Source organism: Spodoptera frugiperda, chromosome 8, assembly GCF_023101765.2.
Source record: "Spodoptera frugiperda isolate SF20-4 chromosome 8, AGI-APGP_CSIRO_Sfru_2.0, whole genome shotgun sequence".
Taxonomy (NCBI): domain Eukaryota; kingdom Metazoa; phylum Arthropoda; class Insecta; order Lepidoptera; family Noctuidae; genus Spodoptera; species Spodoptera frugiperda.
Genome location: NC_064219.1, coordinates 1,481,158 through 1,496,669, shown reverse-complemented (window position 1 = coordinate 1,496,669; position 15,512 = coordinate 1,481,158). Strand labels below are relative to the sequence as shown.

The window sequence follows — 15,512 nt, the reverse complement described above, 5'->3', positions numbered from 1 at the left end:
AGATTCACTAGGCAAAATCGGAAAGTCCAAGTTTACGGGGTCGTCGTCATGTAAAGCGGCTTCGTTGTCAGGGTTAACGTTTGAGCGGGTACTGAGTCTAAGAGTGAGCCGGGGTCATCGGATAGAAAATCACCAGAATCCATTTTGAATAGCACAGTCGTCAAAAATAGCCAAAATCGAAATAATATTCACAATATAATACGAAAAAGAACTGTCACAAAACTGTTGTCATGGCAGTGTCACCAATAATAACAAACTTTCACACTTAGGTATAATATTATAGTGTTATTGGAAACGAGGGTGCTATTTACATGTAATCCATGCTGTATGCTAGACAATCTATTCTGTACGCAATGCCTTTGAAGGAAAGAATCTTAACATTTAATTAATAAAAGAAGTTAACCATTAACTTTAACTATAAGCAAATAAACTCTCGATCTCGAGACGATACAGTACAGGCAAATGTTTAATCACATATCTTCTAAGAGGCACTTAATCCTAACTATAATCTTAGCAGATAAGCACTAACTATAGTAACTAGAAACACATAAACTGCTTTTAAAATACATTATTAAAGGGATATAAAAGATCCTTGAAACATAGGCACGGTTTCCTGTCATTAAATGTCATAACATTACGCACAGCGACTAGTCCTGCTTATACCCTTCGTAGTAATTAGATAATCGGTAGAGAACGTTCTGATGTTAAGGACAACTGCAAAACCCCTTGCAAGGAATGATATGCACTTTGAAGTACAGCTGTGGACAAAAGTGCCGAGACATTATATGTATTTATAGAATTTGTCGTTTTGATTTATATAATGGCGTTCCAATATGCTCGTTTTCAGAGCATTCCCATAACAGGCCATGGACAGATGGACACTCCTAACACCAGTACCCTTAGTACGAGTTTACTTAGAATCGAAACGAGAGCGCTTTCGGCCCTCTGATTGGCCGGCTCGAATGAACCAACCAATCAGAGAGCCAAACGCACTCTATTAAGAAGCGGTTCACTGGTTAAGTCTCCGGTAACGTAGCCTTTAATCATATATAAATAACAATAAAAAAGATCCACAATATTATGCCTACCATCTTTACTTCCTCCAAGAAATAATTAAGGAAGCTTAGTAAGAATAGAAATTAAATAACTATCCCGACAATAATAACTGTAACTCCAAACAAGAAAATCTATATTTAATAGAAAGAAAGCGGGTTTCTCAATTAATGTTACTTTTTAGGTACAAATAACAATAGCTAGTAACGCTTATCGTACTAATTACGCGAAGTACCTACCTACCTAAATTTTGTTTTCTGCCAAATAAGGAACTAAGTTCATCCCACGACTGTAGATGACCACAAATATTTTTATCTAAATGTTGACTCACCACTTTTGCGCTCGACTGCACCGGTAAATCCAGCTTCCTAAGCCGAAGTGGTTTATTTTATTATTTACACGACGCTCTTGAACGGCGACCGTGCCAAACACACGCACAAACATAAACTTGCATCTTTAAATATTAGTTTTTTATATTCAATATCTGTGAACGTTCAAAAGTTTGTTTGAAAAATGTACAAAAAGGTTTTCTTTTTAATTTTTGCGGCGACACTGGCTATGAGCGATGGTGAGTATTCGATTTTTAAATATTTTTTTACTGTTCTTTTTTTTAATATAATTTAGTTCTGTTTTTAATGTTAGAAAGTTTAACTTCAGCAGTTATGTAATTTAAACTAATATTAACGTAAAATACTTATGCAATTTTCAGTAAATTATAGTATAAATCATGAGTAATGGTTTAAAATTAAGTGGTTAAAAATGAATTATCTCTAGTACATAAATCAATTTAAATGAATATCTTTTCAAAAATTTAGGTCGATTTCAATTTGCCATCTACTTGCACATTTTCAAAAACCGATTGAACACCTTAAGATTTTATTTATAACAGTTACTTTAAAAGTGTCATAAAAATAACTTTAAAACCAGATAATTTATTAAGAAAATAAAAACGTCTGCGAGCGAAATTTATTTTGAGATAAATGTCGCGAGATAAAGGACCTCTTGCTCGAAATTCTAAATATAAATTAATATACGGTATTATAAAAGTTTTAAAACCGATTTTGCAGAAAATAGTCTTTGATTTTATTTCGTTTTACGTTAGGACAGCATGCAAGGATTAAGAATCTAACCACCGTACCTACTCAGAGTCATTTAATGGTTACTTAACCTAGTCCTTAGCAATTGTTTTCGGTACAAAATCGTTACTAAGGAATAGTTTAAGTAATCATTAAATGTCTCTGAGTGGTGGAGTAAGATCCTTTCATGCCACATAGATTCGTAAAGGAGGATGCAAATCCTGGTCCCACCTTCCAATAGCTATGTGTGTTACATTATTGGATAGGTAATTCTGAGCTGATAAAATGATAAAAAAAAACCTAACCAAACAGGGACCAGACTTCATAGAAACTCTGGCATCCTCCTTTAGCCAAAGTTAGATAAGTATTATTTAATGATATACAGCTAGAATTAGAGTGGAGACCGCGTCTAGGCAAGCGTAGTGTAGGACGCCCTCCAGCTAGGTGGAGTGACGATATCCGCAAGGTGGCTGGTAGTGGTTAGATGCGTAGAGCTGAAGATCGAGCTCAGTGGTGTGCCATTGGAGAGGCCTATGTCCAGCAGTGGACGAGAACAGACTGATGACGCCTAGAACTTATTATAAGAATAAATTCTTTAAATCTTAATTTAGTAATAGGTATCTGTTAACGTTATATTAGGAACATGTTAAAGACTTGCATCTCAATCAGGTATTCAGCCTACGAACTACGAAATAAGTCGAAACCAACTGGGCGGTAAGTTGTTACCATTTACCCATGATTGTCATCACATCAACAAACTGACATACATTGGTGCATTCATTCATACATAAACATGGGATACCATACATTAGCATGGGATACCTATCATTACGGATGTCGTGAATCAAGTAATCAAGCATGTCATTAAAAATGTATGGATTAGGCATCATATAATCTAAACTGCATGAATTCATATTTTAAGTGGTACCATGGAACATATTTATTGACCTACATTTTATTTACCAACTTTCTTACATACATAGGGATTATTTACATAACTTTTTACCAATTATAACAATTTGATTGATACATTCTTGTTAACATACAAAGAGATTATGCACCAAAGTCTAGATCTTAGATAGAAGCCTAGGTTTTCCAATAGAGCATAAGAAATATCTATCTATACATATAATAAAATCGTAGAAAAGTGCTGTCTGTACATTGAAAATAAAAATAAAAAAAATAGCAGGGGTTATTGTTATGTCGATGTCGAACCCAAAAATGTAATTAACTTTTTTTTTGTCTGTTTGTCTGTTTGTCTGTTTGTCTGTTCGTCTGTGCGCGCTAATCTCAGAAACGGCTGATCCGAGTTGGATGCGGTTTTCACGAATATATTGTGGGATGCTTAAATTTACATTTAGTGTTTGTTTCATGTCAATCGGTTCATAAATAAAAAAGTTATGTCAAATTAAAGAATCACGTCGAACATTCTATGCTTATACCATTAATCTCCGCAACTATTTGACGGATTTGGTTGAAATTTGGTACAGATATAGTTTAGAACCTTAGAAAGGACATAGATATATTTTTATTTCAAAAATCAAAAAATAAAAATAAGAAATAAATTATTTATAAATAATTCTATGTCGATCGTTACACGACTTCGGTTCATGTTATTGTTTTAATTTATCGAAAAAAAGTAAATAAATAGTAAAAAGGTATGAAAAAAATAATATCAATATAATAAAACATTTAGTACAAAGAAAATGCTCTAACGGAGTATAGATAATTCTATGTCGATCGTTACACGACTTCGGTTCATGTTTTTGTTTTAATTCATCGAAAAAAAGTAAATAAATAGTAAAAAGGTATGAAAAAAATAATATCAATATAATTAAACTTTTAGTACAAAGAAAATGCCCGAACGGAGTATAAATAAATAATCCAAGTTGTCTTTATCCTCGATAGATGGCGTTGGGATCGAAATAGATCGCGCTATGGTTTCGTTACATTCATTTGGTTGGGTATCGGCCGAGCGCTTCGGTACTATCGTAGAAAAAGTGTATTATCAGTCGTATGATTATTTTTGTCTGTAGTGGTCCTGCTGTTTCGTATATTCTAAATTGGTTTCGTTGTATTTGTCAATTAATAAGTTTATTTGTTGGGTTTTCCTGGTTTTTTGGTTAAACTATTTAACGTAGGTTTAGTTTGATATCGATTATTAGTAGTTACTGTAGTTAGTTTTTTTAATAAAATTGTAAGTCTAATTTTTTTTTTAATTAGATTAGATTTAAGTCGTTTCTTTTAAATTATTTAGTTTAAGCTTGGTTATTATAGCATAGAGGATAGGTTGTAATATAGTTTCTTTTTTAATTGTTATAAATTCGTAATTCGTAGCTTTCTTTAGTTTTAAGTTAGTTTAAGTCCGTTTTTAAAGTATTTTTTCAATGCCCTAAGTGAGTATACATCTATTAAATTCAAACGCAGAGCTCATTATGTTGATTTTTGAAGAGTTCCCTGGAATATCTTCCACATCTCATTTTTGAAGAGATCCCGCGAGATCGGGAACTATGTGGTTAAAACCAAAAATTTGCCGGAAGTCACTATTCCACGCGAACGAAGTCGCGGGCAAAAGCTAGTCATTAATAAAGAAAGAAGTAGATACCTACCTGTTTACTAAAATACATAGCTATAATAGGTAACCAAGTTGCTATCGTGTCTGGTAGCATCTGATTTAAGTCAATTTCCATCACTTTAGCATCTAATTGTAGAATTAATGAAAGATAATATTATTTGAAGCTATTTGTTCCGCTAAATTAAAATTCAGTACTTTACCGTTTACGTGTTTACAGAAAACTACGTAAGAAGTTATCCAAACATTGTGCTCAAGTAATTTATGTTGTTACGATAAATTACACACGTTAAAAGAGTAGTTATATATTTCTGGCTAAATGTTTTAGGTATATCCAGACTACGTGTAGGTAGCCAGAAAAAGCTAGGTACCGTAAGATCGGTTTTCTTTAACCCTACAGGTTGTAAAAGAGACAACGTGAGATGGATCTTTAATGTGATCCCTATCAAGTTGTCTTTGAAGGGAATCAACACAGTATCAAGATAGCTACTTTGCAGGATAAGAATTTCACTATTATCAATCTTTGTTAGTTACTTGTTTATTACAAACTTAACGATCTTAAACTATCTCATCACCTAACAACGTAGACAACCACAAAAATGACAATGAATTAAACAATAACCAATGTATTTTTTGTGCTCCCAAAAAAAAATAAACGTGTCATCTTCACAGTGAATCGCGTCACGGCAAAGAAAAAGAAGCGTTAATTATATACCTAGACTAATTACCCAAAAATAAGGAAACATTGCAAGGTCATCGGTACTCTTAATTTTTGTCTGAATGTTCTACAATTACCCAGATGCGAATTAATTACATTGTAAAGATGCATATCTGTTTCACATTACTGAGAAATAAAATTATCAAACAAACATAATAAAGGAGTGATCCGCTTCCCATATACCAGTAGTTAAGGGCGATTTGTACTCAAAATGCATATAAAATCAAGGCCTATGTATTTATCGTTATTGTTCGTATTCGAATCGTGTGAATGTATTGTGTTCAAACGATCTTTAATAACATAATTTTATTATTTAGGTGCACAGAAAAATAAACAAAACCATTCGCACTGTCTGGTTATTTTTAGATGCCATATTAAAATATTGTTCTTTTATCTTTTTATGCGTTTACAACATCAGTTTATAATGTTTGTTTATTAAGCTTAAGTATATAGTACTTACTTAGGGCGTAAATCGCATAGTCACATAGGTGCCACTATGTACCAGACAAGTAGATAGGTATAATTATGAAGTAGTATATTAAATGTTCTTATAAATAAAATGTCATGTTAGTAGGTACCTGACCATTAAAAATTACGAAGCATGCTAAACCAAGTTTTCTTTAGCTCTCTGCATAGACAGAAGACTCGTTAAATGCCCACATCAAGTCATAAACAAGATTACAACTTACCACAACCACAAGTCATTCTAATTACATCTCTAAGTACTAGGTACTAGGTACCTTTATCCAATAATTTATTGCTACATTAAACAATTTATTACAGTACACGCCATAATAAGGGTGCTTGGGTGCTTTTCCACCAGAGATGTGCTATGCAGCTATGCTACAAAGATGTACCTAATAGCTAAGCTGTGAAACTATGTGACCGTTTCCACTAAAACTAAGCTATGTAGCTGTGCGAGGAAGATGCACAGCTCGAGTATGCGATGTATCGATAGTAGGAAAGCCACCCATAGCACACGTCAATAGAACGCATCCATCGCATTTTTCATGTAAAAAACATAACTTAGCCGAGTCCATTTCCACCAGTGCTACTACTAAGTTATGGGTACCAATTAATATGATTGGTAACACAGCAACGTAGCAAGCACATCTCTGGTGAAGAAACACCCCAAAGCAGACATTCTAAACAACCGCCTACTAATGGGTTCACCCACATAATTACCTAGGTACTTCACCATCCATTCACGGGCCCATCACATCGGTACACAAGCTAACAATCATCATCATCTAACATTCACCAACAGGTTTCGGAATAAGAGAAGTACTGGACTTTTTGTTAGGAGGCAACTATGGAAACTACCCATACCCTACTGGACCTGGATACTACCCCGGTCATGGGCAGTATGGACAAGGGCATTATGGACAGCACCATGGCCCACCAGGCCCTCCCGGGGCCCACCCTGGATGCCCCCTGTGTGACTCTTCTGTGTACAGCTACTGCTATCAGAAACAGGCTCACGATGCTTGCTGCTGCGGTCACGTGTGTAAGTTTATTGATATTTATTTCAAACATTAACCTTTTTGTTAACGAAAAATTCTATCTATAATAGCTATTACGAGTAGTAGCGCATTTGCTAACGTTAATTGCACACACAAAATTCATTATTTGAACAAACAATATGAGCAAAATAACAGCTCTCATTTTTTACATATTATAATTACCATTAACTAGAATATGATTAAAAATGTAAGAATTACATAACCCAGTTCTGATAACAACACCTTTTTTAGAATTACTATAACTTTGGCTAATGTACACAATCTACTTTTCATTTTCCAGTCAACCCTTACTGCGGCAAGACTGACTGCAAGTTCCTGTACGCCAACTCCTGCGAGGAACACGACCTAATCTCAAACTGCTGCTGCGTGGACCTCTACAAGAATAATCCGCAAGGCGCACCCATTGTACCTGCTGTCGCCGTGTAATCCACCTTATTTGTGTAGAGATAAGATCTTAATTTGTATAACTGTTTCGTTCCCGATTGCATCAAACTGATGGTAAGGTACTTGTATTCATATGTCAGTAGAAAAAAAACAGTAATGAAAGTTAGTAATGCAAGATGTCTGTATTTACATTTTGAGAAAGATCGCTAAAAGATTATTTAGGTAGGTATGTAGATGTAGCTTATATCAGATTTACGTGATTCTTTTTAAATTGAAAAATATATTATTTGAATCAAAAATATATGTAGGTACGCTGTCACATCAAGATTTTTTATAGATTAGCTCGTCTACGTTTCTTTTACTTAAAAATACTTTATTTCAGTCACAAGTGCCATTAATTAATAAGTGACAAGTAGTAATTTAGTTTGATGCAACGGGACTTACGTAGCTTAAGTACTTAGCTTTTAATTCACAATAAACTCATAGTCAATTATATCCATTTCACAAAACTTATAGTTGTTTTATTTACTAAAACACTAGCGGGTTACAAGGGCTCGAAAAGCAGGAGTAGGAACGTAGTGGTTTTTAGTCAGTAAAAGTCTGACACTCACAGAAGTCATTAGAAGATTTTCCCCTCTCAAAAAAAAGACCATCCTATTACAACTTCATAGGATGATCAAATTAGGTAGGAAAGTTCACAAAACTTCAACAAGTAAAAACTCCATAATCTAGAAAAGGATGAAAGAAATAAAACAACGGATTCCTTATAGGTACTTATTCATGAATGCACCACAAATATACGTACACCATACACACAGTCGCTAAACCGTAGAAATAAGATAAGCCACCGAGTGGCACATTGGCATGACAGGCTGGAACAACCTTATATTATAACATATTACATGGAGTGCTGCATACAACTAAAATCTTTTGTTAATGGCAGTTCTCAACTCATTTTGGGGCAATGTTGAGCAATTTATTGTATAATCTTCATCTCTGTACCCTTTGAGACCTTTCGGCGCTCTGATTGGTTGATGTATTCGAGCTGGCCAATCAGAGCGCCGAACGCACTCTCGTTTCGATTATTTAAAACGTAAAGCAAACTCATAGTAAGGCTACTGTTCACTGATCTTCAAAATCAATAAAAGTGGATGTCCCATTTAAATGGACAGTTATGTTGTGCACCTCTGCCTACCCCTTTGCGAATTAGACACGATACTATAATCAAAGCTGGGAAAACTCCACAATATACTTAGGATAGAGAGCCTCTCTAAATTATATTCTCTAACAATGGATATGCCATGTTGTTTCTTAAGTAGTCAATGAAGTATAGATTATCCACAATTTCAATCTGTTTAAAATAAAACATTACTAGTGCAAAATTCTCCAGCCCAGCGTTACATGTTACAATATAAAATCGGGATACAAAACTCGTATTAAAATTTACACCTAAATCTACAATAATCACTGGGTTCTCGTGGATATTTAGCCATTATTTTCAACGTTCAAAACTGCCATTAACACGTCAATTCTCAATACAAGTATTACAGTGTAATGAATGTCTATAATTCTATATTTAATTCCCATCGTCGGGACCCATTAGGCGGTCATACAAAAGTGAGATACCTTACTTAGCTCTTAAACATCGTCAAACGTCCCCAACTCACTCTATTCAAAGCCGACAATTAAACAAACAAAAATACTGAAAGGTACAATCGACTATTTATCAAATATTTAGTCGATTATATCGTATTCGATTCATTTACACTAAAACAAGCACTATTGTAATGTTAACCTAATTTCTACACCTCCTTGGATGAAGTATAATTAATATAGAAATAAACATTCTAGCTAGACTGCACATTGTATTTAGATCTGTAATCACTCAAGCATACAACAATGAAACATATCAAAAACAAAAATTATCGTATCACACAGAAACAAAGTATACACTGAATAAAGTGAGTTGGTACAACCTAGTTCTTTAATTAATTAAAATTTACTCAGCGACCATTTTTCTTAATATTCATGTTATTACAAAATTCGTTTACTATAGTTACCAGCCTTCGGACATTATACACTTGCCCTTATATACAAAGCGACAATGATATCTTAAACATAAGGTTCGAAACATGAACCGTACAAAATGTAGATGGAAACATAAAAGGAACGATGATTACCACAGTTTCAAAATGAGAGTAAAGTCCTTCATAGCAACAGCCTAACTAACATTATCATTGACCTGTTAACAGCCCTGCTGTTGAAAAAGAAAAGCCAATATAATTACGACACCAGGTCAAATAGTTTAAAAACACTCAATTGTAAAACGCAAGGAAAGACTAGAGTTAGGCCATTTATATGAAAAGGGAAATCACATCATGAAGAGCATAGACCATAGGTTCAATGTGAAGGAGTTAGCACATTCTCCTTATAATAATAGAAACAGCCAGAGTCACATGTAGCCCCAGGCTAATACAAAAACAAAGTTTTATACGACAATGAGAAACCACGTGAAAATATTTATGTTCACAAATTACGTTTGACAGGCGACAATAGCCCTTACCACTACGAAATACAGGTGTAATGTAAGCATCGCCAAATATCTAAAACACACCTTTTTGCTAATTGCAAGAAAGATGATTCGATTTTCCGTTAATTTTCGTGAGAAAAGGACCAGAAAATCGAAGTATGTACTAAACATCGCTTTTCAATATGATAGAAAGTTAATCTTTGTGTCTTGCTACACAGAGGGCATTTTCGTTTGAAATTTTCTTAGGTTACAATTATGTCAACTACAACACAGTGTGCAATGTGTTTGTATGAACTACATACATAGAGATATACTGAAGGTATAAGGTTCTGACCAGTGTAATGTAGTATTGCGGTAAAGGAGTCTCATGGAGATGGGTGGTAAGTGTGAAGGCTGGTCTTCAAGTAGCGCCACGGTCTGCTGCTAGATCAGCGCATCCTGTAGTGATTCTTCTCTCGAACCTGGCACAGTTCGCCTTTGAAGTCGATTTCTATCTCAAAATCAAGATCGCGGTTGTTCCTCGCGTTCTGACGCATCGAAAACGTGCCTGTGATCTCCTCGAATTTCTTTACCTGTAGTAAAAGATTTTGAGTGAGTTTACAAAAAAAAAACTACTACTTTTCACCTGAAATATCTCATACTAAGAAAGATAGGAAAGCTTGAAAAGTGTATCCTAGAAGTTTCATTGCTATTCAACTTGTAATATAATGCAAATGTGTGTTATTTGTATGTTATCAATATTTTCTTTCATCCTCCTAGAACAACCATATCTGAATCAAAACAAATTATGAATTAGTATGAATAAATCACAAGTACTAGATACTTACAGTCATGTAGTCGTCGAAGTAGAAGACGGTCTGCTTCCAATGCGTGTAGGGAGCCTCGGGCGCCGTGCTGAACCCGAGCCGCTTGTGGGACTTCGTGAACTCCACGTTGAAGAATGTCACTAGCGCCTGGATGAAGTCGTTGCGGCGCACCTGGGTACATAAGAGACAATATTAAATTAGTTAAAATTGTATTTAATCAAGTATGTTGTGGTTGTATTGGTTGTGATGAGCATAGGATAGTTAATGCAATCTGATTTTGATCAAAAATTTTGAACTATCAAAATATTAATATTTAGCTTGCTTCCTTATACAGAGGGGCTTACACAAAAGTCACAAACAATAATCAAAAGCAAGGGTGTATGCATGTAGGTGTTGTTAAATGTTATAGTAACACTTACCTGAAGGTGGAACTTGGATTCGAAGTTAAGATCTTCCTTTTTAACTGTGTAAAGGTCTATTTCTTTCAGTAAACAGGAGTTGGTCACCACCTGAAATAGCAGAACAAATATTCATTATTATGACATAATCACAGAACTTAAAAAATAGAATTTATCTGCAAAAGACACAGTATCAAGACTTTTTTAATGATATAAGTAATTAAATGCTTCAACTCACCTGCTTAGCATCAACAACATCAACCAGTGGCTCGGAGATGGCCACTTTCCTGATGGAGGACATGTCGAAGCCATAGACATCATCCCACCAGTTGATCTTCTCATCCTTGTATTGACGGTCCTCAATACCACAGATGAATAATGTGCATCTGTTGACAAGTTACATATTCTTAATATTCTTTATTTCGCTAAAAAGGCAGTTTACAAAAAAGGTGTTAATTAAATTATACAGATCTCGCGTATTTAAAGAAATACCCAAAAAAGATACAGAAACTATTTTTAATTCATAACTTATCTCACAGATGCCTGCAACTGTAATTATAGCATTAAATAAACAAAGATTCAATTTCTATTAAAGTTCATTACAAAGTAGCAATAAATTGGCAGTGCATTTGTATGACTAATCGGATCTTGACTGCTCTAAAAAAATCTACATTGTTTATATTTCACAAAGAAACAAAAGTAATAAAGTCACATTCAATAGTCAGTCATGGTTAATTTTAAAACTACATTTGAAACATCAAAATAAAATTGACTTTTCTATCAAATTATAATCATATTCACATAATCACATATAAAAACTTAAAGTTTTCGGTGTTTTTACATACATACATAACCTCACGCCTGTCTCCTATGGGACAATGAGACAATGGAAAGTAAATTGCTATGATTCTTACACTTTCGCTTCATCAACAGTCATCATTCTATTCATGCATGCTATTTAGTTAAGGGTACTTTTAATTATAGTGTGATATATTTTGAAAAGTATGACAATAATTCAAGAGATAAAGTATCTTACCTGTCAGGGAAGAGCATGCCATCAGCCCTGAGCCACTTGTCGCGAGCATACAGCACGGTGTCCAGCATACTCTCGTAGAACAGGCAGTAGCCCATCCACTCGGATATGATGATGTCCACCTTATCAACTGGGAGCTCTACCTCCTCAACCTGGTAAATAGAAAATAAACATTTATTTTTTTATACATCACCTATATATAATTTTATCCTGTTTGGCACCCACGACACAGAGAAACATACAATTTCACACACATGTTGTGTGTGACTGCCTAGACCCAAAACAAACAAATTGGGGATCACACAAAGAGTTGTTGCCAGCCACCATGCTACATTAAAGATTAAGTAATTTACAAACTTATAAATTATTCACTTGCTATGAGGAAAATGGTAGGTATAACAAAAGAATATGTGTTGCTTCTTTCAATGTATATGGCTGTATTGAAACAATGGAATATGTTTTTGGCATAGTAAAAATTATATGTGACTCTTGCCATATGGTGTGCCATAAGGAAAAAGCCTAATGGGCAATAGGAGACATAATTATGTAATCAAGTTATTAAAGTGAGTAAACCTTTTTAAATGTACAGAATCAGTGAATTCCATTTCCAACAGGTAGTGGAAGACAAAAAATGGTCAGCAAAATGAAAAAATGGGTTACACAAGACTACACTTCTGTTCAATGAATACCACACTTACATCTCAAATTAAACTTATATAAAAGGATACAATGAATAGGAACAACTGATTTCAATAATCTGATTTTATGAGTGAACAGTAACCTAACAAGAATGATATAAAAAAGTGGTACATGACCAGGTTTTCCTGGATCAAGGGAATGAATTAAATCAACTATGTTAGTTATCATGTTATCTTTCTCACCTTTCCTTTAACAATCTCGATGACATCACTGAGCCTGTTAGCCTCCACGATCTTGCGGGCATAGTCCACAATGTTGGAGCACTCAACTGCAATGACTTTAGCTGCACCAGCCTTTGCTGCAAACATGGACAGGATGCCCGTACCACAGCCAATGTCCAGGACTGTCTGTTGGACGAAGTATAGTGTGTTAGTAGACTATTAAGTTCTGTATAGTAATTACTAAGCATTGAAACTATTAAAATGAACAGGGTCTCAACCCCGTTTAATCTTTTTGGTTATATTTCTTTCTAGTTGTTTTAAGTAGTTTAGGTTTTATTGAAATAAATGATTTGACTTGCTAATAGGTAATTTAATGTTATGTCCTTCTCTATATAATGTGTTAAAAATTTAAATATGTGTGTCAATTAAAATATTAGTAATTTACTGTCATGCTCAGAGTTATTTAATGGTTACTTAACCCAGTTCTTAGCAATTGTTTTCGATACAAAATTGTTACTAAGGAATAGTGTAAGTAATCATTATATGTCTCTGAGTGTGGTAGTTAGCCTCTTAATGGCAAATAAAATTAACTAAAAAATCACAGTTTACATGGTATACATGAGTAAACTGTGTGTTTTTAGTTAATTTAGTAAGTCTGATGATAGTTATTATAAAAATATAGCAAATAAAGTTATTTAAGAGCTGCTATTTGAGATACAATAGTAGAATATATATTAGCATGTATCTCATTTGGAACATGTTCCAGTGAACAACAGGTTAATCAGATGTTTGGTACATATGCATAACTGTTAAAAAAGAACTACCAAGTTTGTAATAGCCATGAATGTTACCATGATATACTTGTTACTTGTGTTCAACTATGGAGACTTGGTACCTAATTTAATTCATAGTTTGACATAGTAATACATGTATTATGTTAAACGGTTATTGAGTTACTTTTAATTTCATGCTTCATCGATAATTATCCGAGTGACTTGTGGAATAAAATATATAACAATGTTGTCAATAAGCAAACCATTGTATACTTTTTAGTGCAGCACAAAAAATTTCTAACAAGTTACAAAAAAATATTTATTGTCTAGTCTACTAGTAAAATGGCGCCAAAACTTTTTAAATGCTATGATTTTAAAATAAACTAAGTGCATATCTGCTATTGTGTGGAATAAAATTATAAAAATGTGCTATATTAAAAAATTACCATTACAATTGATAGAAAAATTAATTTCGACATAATAAAATGTAAACAATGTGTCATGATTTTAGGTTATAAAAATACACCTCAAAAAACATGGGTTAGTAACAAAGAGATTAGGGGCTTACTGTTGCTAAGCAGGACTGGAGCACTATCTTAGGGCCTAAACTAGTAACGTGTGACATTTTAGTGACTTGCAAGTAGATACTTACTTTACCCTTGAACAAATGCTTATTGTGGTACATAGCATTCCGGTATGTGAGCGTTCGGACTTCGTCTTTCAGCATCTCCTCGTGAATGCCGAAATGTGCGTAAGAGTCGAAGTAATAGTCCCTAGAAGTCATCTCCTCCGCAGTAACATTCTTATCGGGGCCTACAGCACAAAAGAACAGAAAAAGAATGTAAAAAACCGAAGCACGTTTCCGTACACCCAAGCGCTCAGATCAAACAAAATATTTCTTACCATTTTCTCCTGCCGGCGTCGACGCTGCAGACGTACCCTCTTGTGCTACATCCATGCTCTCCATATCGATGATTTGCAACTAATTAACAACCGAAACTACCTATATTTCAATATATAACCTGCAACTTCGCAACGCCGAATCGATCTGTCAGTAATACACTAGCGAACTTAAAAGTAATTCCACTTTGGTTTGACGTTATTTTTAATAACAACTAGCTCTTACAACTAAAATATGAGATTAGACGAACAAATATCACAAAATATAACAATAGTTAAACGCAAAATGCTCGAAATCGCTCAATACGATACAACGAGCTTTTTCACGAATATTGAAAGACAATTCTAATGTTGCCAGTTAATTTCGCAAACTTGCGGGAAAAAATGCGAAGTTTATTAATGTCTGTCCTTCTAATTTTAGATGAATAATCCATATTTGAGAATGCATTTAAGAATAATATTTATCGATATTTTAACTTATCCAAGCATTTTTCAAAATAAATAAGCCTATTATTAAATGATTCAAGAATTATTAATCAAAATTAAAAATATTTCCACTACTTGCATTGGTAACACTGGCCCACAGAAAATAAATCCCGGTATTTTATCTGACACGCGGCTAGTGCCGCACACTTCATGGGAAATAGTAACAATCGATTAGGAATGCAAGATTTCGTATCTTAATCGATACTAACTTAAAATGTATAATAGAAAAAAAAGCTCCGACTAACGAGGTGAATATTGATTATTTCTCAATGCTATTAAACATCATAATTTATATAATTTTGGTCATAATAAACAAAATAAAAGAGCATTATACCTATTACGCACTTGTTTGAATGTGATAATTGCTAGTACACGAGACTCTGTGTAATAATTCCTATTG

The 15,512-nt window shown here is 33.9% G+C and overlaps 2 protein-coding genes across 5 annotated transcripts; one reads left to right on the top strand and one right to left on the bottom strand.

Annotated features, from left to right (window-relative positions):
* The first annotated feature begins 1,433 nt into the window (after positions 1 to 1,433).
* On the top strand, positions 1,434 to 7,835 carry LOC126910949 (uncharacterized). 4 transcript variants are annotated; one of them, XM_050695493.1, is made up of 4 exons: positions 1,434 to 1,621; positions 2,799 to 2,843; positions 6,687 to 6,926; positions 7,223 to 7,835. In XM_050695493.1, the coding sequence occupies exons 1-4, from the start codon at positions 1,567 to 1,569 to the stop codon at positions 7,366 to 7,368; spliced, it is 486 nt and encodes a 161-aa protein (XP_050551450.1). In that variant the 5' UTR covers positions 1,434 to 1,566; the 3' UTR covers positions 7,369 to 7,835. The 4 variants fall into 4 exon arrangements, with proteins under 4 accessions (XP_050551450.1, XP_050551452.1, XP_050551451.1 ...); XM_050695495.1 differs by having other exon boundaries at positions 1,435 to 1,621; positions 6,723 to 6,926; XM_050695494.1 differs by lacking the exon at positions 2,799 to 2,843 and having other exon boundaries at positions 1,435 to 1,621.
* A 251-nt stretch (positions 7,836 to 8,086) lies between these two features.
* Positions 8,087 to 14,977, bottom strand: LOC126910948 (protein arginine N-methyltransferase 1). The gene is made up of 8 exons (XM_050695491.1): positions 14,630 to 14,977; positions 14,379 to 14,539; positions 12,975 to 13,139; positions 12,097 to 12,245; positions 11,299 to 11,446; positions 11,082 to 11,171; positions 10,684 to 10,833; positions 8,087 to 10,428 (listed from the first exon to the last, which is right to left on the bottom strand). The coding sequence occupies exons 1-8, from the start codon at positions 14,691 to 14,693 to the stop codon at positions 10,285 to 10,287; spliced, it is 1,071 nt and encodes a 356-aa protein (XP_050551448.1). The 5' UTR covers positions 14,694 to 14,977; the 3' UTR covers positions 8,087 to 10,284.
* Positions 14,978 to 15,512: the final 535 nt, after the last annotated feature.